Genomic DNA, 4,814 nt, shown 5'->3' with positions numbered 1-4,814 from the left:
CTTTTACTAGAAGCTTTTTGTTTATTGTATATTGTGTGTCGTCTTTTACTAGAGGCTTTTTGTTATTGATATTGTGTGTCGTCTTTTACAGGGGCTTTTTGTTTATTGATATTGTGTGTCGTCTTTTACAGAGGCTTTTTGTTTATTGATATTGTGTGTCGTCTTTTACAGGGGCTTTTTGTTATTGATATTGTGTGTCGTCTTTTACAGAGGCTTTTTGTTATTGATATTCTGTGTCATCTTTAACAGATGATTTTTGTTATTGTTATTAAAGGGTTGCGAAAAGACTGCTTTTTCAAACTTACTGTTTTTACCATGTTTATCTGTGAAAAGTCTGTGTGATTTTAAAAAGTATTTTATATCTGGTATTGAAGAAAGTATTAAGTCAGTTTCGTAGTATTTTTCCATGCAATAAGAAATTCTGAATATGAATATCTAGTTTACAAACGTAATAATGTTATGCTTGAGCTAAATCAAAGTACCTTATGTTTTTACAGATTTGCAGCTGCTGTAGTGCTGCATCAAATACTTGAAATTATTTATGCCAGGAAACTTTCATATATCCTGTTATTTAATTTAAAAGTATAATTCTTTATGATATTTTGTTCAAACCTTACGATTTCAAGTTTTTTTTTTCTGTAATCTATTTATTTCGTCTTTTACAGATTCGTTGTTATCGTATTTCCAATAAAGTCCCGCTCTCTTTGCACTATGGGGAATTGCAAGCAGTTGATGGTTGTGGTGTGGATGTTTTCGTTATTGCTTTCTCTTCCAGTAATTGCTAGTAAGGTAATTTGAACGAAGATGAATTAGCTTATCCATTTTTTTTTTACTTAGACTATAGTCAGTGCCTCAGAGATATTTGTACATATTTGCTGGACACATTCTTAGAGCTCCCATATAATACTGAATTGGGTCTGGCATCGACTCTACTGACTGTCATAAGTAGTCTTATTCGATTGTTCTACACTCATGTAGGAATGTGGTTGGCAGAGGAATACGGTGACGAATGTTCATGTTCACCCGAAAGATGTTTAGTCGGATTAAGATCCAGTGATTGTTCTGATAAAAACAGTTGGCCGATGTCCTTGTAATAGTCTTTGTTTTAAGATTGAACAATATAAGCACAGTGTATCGTTGCATTATCATCTTGAAATAATTCGTGTTCATCAAAATGGAAATGCGGCATTGTGACGTGGACATCATCGACAACAGTATTCTGATATTCGCCTACCCTAAAGAAATCAAACGACAGAACCCCTTTTATGGGAACATTTCACGTACCATTACACCACTTTCCACAGTTTTCACTGGCAAAAAAACACAGACAAGGTCTCGTGCGTATGTGTGTTCTTTTTACAAATGCTTACTCTACCCATAGTAAAAGAAAGACAAAAGTTGAAACGCGATTTTTTTTTGCCACATCATGCATTTCCAGAAATTTCTTGCTCACAGATTATGCTCTAATTACCACCAATCCCGTGTTTTCCTACCTGTATCTAAGATAAGTGTTTTTCAGATTGTTTATCAACTGTACAGATTTGAAACAAAATTCGTATTGTTTAGTTGAAAATGTTCAAATTCTAACCACTATTGAAGGAATCGGTCAACTGAGATATAACACTTTATAAAATACTAACGGTTGGTGGCCACAGTGTTTTCTAGTAACTGTTATATTTTCTTTCAATTACTACTGTTTATTGAGGTATGATAACAAAAGTCTTTGAATTTGAGCAGCAGTCAAAGAAATGGTCTTTGCTAATGGCGCTCTTGCTAGACGAGTACCCATTCTAAAGTTCTTTTAAAAGTCGGATAGATTTGTATCCTCATTTTTTGTCTTGCATACTATCATATGATTTATTCTCTATGTTATAGGTATAATCTGTTTTGAAAATGCAACTAAATGTAGCGTTTCACAAATATTTGTATATGTGTGAACAGTGGTGTAGGAAGGAGTTTCAAAGTGGGGGTACTTGGCTAGACATGCAGGTTTTACAATGAGAGATTGAAAATATAAGGAGTTCATAAAAGCAGCTCCTATGATGCCAAAGGCAGCCCAATCTAGGAGGGCATGCCCCCAGAAAGTTGATATAATAATATAATTTACAGTTGCTATATAAGTCAAATATGTAAAAGAAGGGGTGCTACAGCACCCCAGCACTCCCGGTTCCGACGCCTCTGGTGGGGGGTAATAAAATGGCCAGGTAGTATATGATGAGAAGAATTTTTGAGTCAGATCAGTATCATTGGTACACATGTTTTGGAACTCTATGAAAATAATCCAAAAGTGAGTTCAAAATCACAATACAAATCCTTCTGAAGTTTAAAAAAGTATTTATCAAGCATAGCACCGAATCCAACTTGTACTGAATATCATCCTAAAATTTGGGTTCACTCGTCCATTTTCTTTCTTTGAGAATGTTAGTAATATATATGGAGAAGGTAAATCCTACTTTATAGGACAACGTATGTAAGCTACAGATGTAAGCTATGACTTTACAGGGTTCAATGTGAATTCACACCCACTCAACATTGTATCCCTGCCGTCAGCAGACTTTTGGCTGAAGGTGATTGTCACATCTTTTTCAGGAATGAAAGATATTCGCATAGCAATATTGTTAACCAATATAGGTCCAAAGGACACGACATTTTGAAGAAGGAAATCTTCAATATTCTCCATGAAAACAAAAGAAAAATCCGTACAGCAACGCATTTACGATAGCAACGGGATTCAAAATCACACAATAAGCCAACCTGTATAAAACATTACATCCTTAAAGTTAAGACTGTAGTTATTGAAAAAAAAAAAACACGTCTGAATCAAAATATCATTGCATTGAAGCTGAGAACATCTGTAATCGTAAATAATATAAAAACAATGATTTGAAGTTGATGAAGGTTCTATAGCCGAAAATTCATAAGCTTCCAGCTACGTCTCAAAGTCAAAGGCTGCTTTCATGGAAAACAAGTGCCAGAAGAAACAATTCCATTTGACTACAATCTATCAAGACTTCTGATGCAGCTTCAATGGACTTCTGTGCCTCTGACTTTCTTAAACGTAGCCAATCAGAGTGAGCAAGATCCACGATGAAGGGAGTAGTTGTAAGAGCAGCAAAGAATTTGGAACATCATTTCCATAAAATGTGATTAAGCTCAGTATTTTAATATTAGATTCAAGGTAAACTGTTAAAGTACCTTAAAAAATCAGAACCTGCGCACTTTTAAACCTATTTTTAAAATAGTAAATTTACATCATAGTGGCCTGTTCAGTGTAGTGTTTTAAACATTCTAAAGTATACTTTTTACAGAATTAATTTTATATCTATATATTAATTTATCTCTTAACAGAGTTGGTGATTAATTCCAGGTCTTGCATAACGAGGCAATGACAAAAAAGAAACGTAATGATATAAGAATCTTCCCAGGGTTTTTCAATTACTGAGAAACGTTTTACATACAAGAAAAAACTATTACTTTTATGCGAAGAAACTACTAACTATTTTGAAACTGTTTTTTTTTAAGAAATGTTTTTAGGACAATATAATGACTTATATAACATAACACAATTTGTCTATTGATAATATTCGAATAAAACGATTTACTTTCTAAATTAGAAATATCAGGAATCTAAAAAAGTAAAACAATAAAAACATTTATACTTTTCTAACTTATCTTTTTAATTAAATGTGTTATTATTGCTCCAAGTAAGCATTCACACTATTAATTCTCATACATGCTTTTATAGTGAGGTTGGTTCACAAAATTTATTCCTTTACAGTGAGCATTTTAACTATTAACTTTCCTACTATACTATTTATCGTTCTTAACATAGTAATACTTATTTTTGTAAAAATAGTAAAAGCAAATCTTGGGATAAGAAATTGGTTTTATTTTCGACATTTCGTTTCTAAGACTTTTTTCAGGAAGATCGATACTATAACAGTAAACAACTCAAGAAAAAATAATATCTTAATATAAAAACAGACCAGCACATGATGTTGAAAAAGCAGTCGCGTGGGCAGCTAACTCTGACGGCACGTTTTGTTTCGTTATTATTTACTAAGAAGGCATTCATTAAAAACGAAATGTTATTTCTTTGATATAGGAAGAACAAAATAAAAATTACAGATATTAGCCCAGCAAAAGAAAAATAATAAGTTATTGTACTTTCTAAAGGAACGAATAATGAAAGAATTTATTAAATTAGAAAAGAAAGAAAAAAGCTTAAAGTTGAAAGGTTATTAAAAAACAGTAAAACAAAACACCAAACATTCTTGCCCTGTCAACCGTAAGGGCGTTATATTGTGATGGTCAAACCCAATATTCGTTGGTAAATCTTAGACCAGGGGCTGGTGGTGAGTGCTGTTGGCTAGCTGCCTTCAAAATACTTATGACTCCTTCAGAGCTAAAACACATTCTATCCCTAAATGGATACCCTTATAATTTCCTCTTGCTGTTGTAAGAGAAAGTTTAGTATCTTAACTAACAGAAGCAGATTTCAAGCACGATCTCATTATTCTTTACATTAGCCCAAAGTTTTATTCAGAATATGACATATGTTATGCAATCCAACTTAAATTTCCACTTGTTAAAAAACAAGGGGTAAAGTTACGAAAAAAATTATTGGTGAAGTCTGCTTTAAACAACCAATATACATGTCCAAAGCATGTATGTAAAGTTAATTATAGTATTTTGGCACTTGTGTATAAAGTTAAAATCATAAATAATATTCAACGTTAAACTGAAACAAAATTAAAAAAATTTTATTTAGGCCTATCTGTTGCGTCCCAAGCAAGTTGTAAATTAAAATAGTT

General features: G+C 32.5%; 1 protein-coding gene across 1 annotated transcript in view; it reads left to right on the top strand.

Annotated features, from left to right (window-relative positions):
• The window catches only part of LOC111085927 (allatostatin-A receptor-like), a 33,490-nt gene that overhangs the window by 15,997 nt on the left and 12,679 nt on the right, over positions 1 to 4,814 (top strand). Inside the window, exon 2 of the mRNA XM_022386807.1 lies at positions 666 to 789. Within this exon, the coding sequence (XP_022242515.1) occupies positions 666 to 789 (124 nt within the window). The remainder of the gene's footprint in view (positions 1 to 665; positions 790 to 4,814) is intronic.

Source organism: Limulus polyphemus, unplaced genomic scaffold (genome assembly GCF_000517525.1).
Source record: "Limulus polyphemus unplaced genomic scaffold, Limulus_polyphemus-2.1.2 Scaffold720, whole genome shotgun sequence".
Taxonomy (NCBI): Eukaryota; Metazoa; Arthropoda; class Merostomata; order Xiphosura; family Limulidae; genus Limulus; species Limulus polyphemus.
This window is presented reverse-complemented; position numbering and strand designations above follow the sequence as displayed.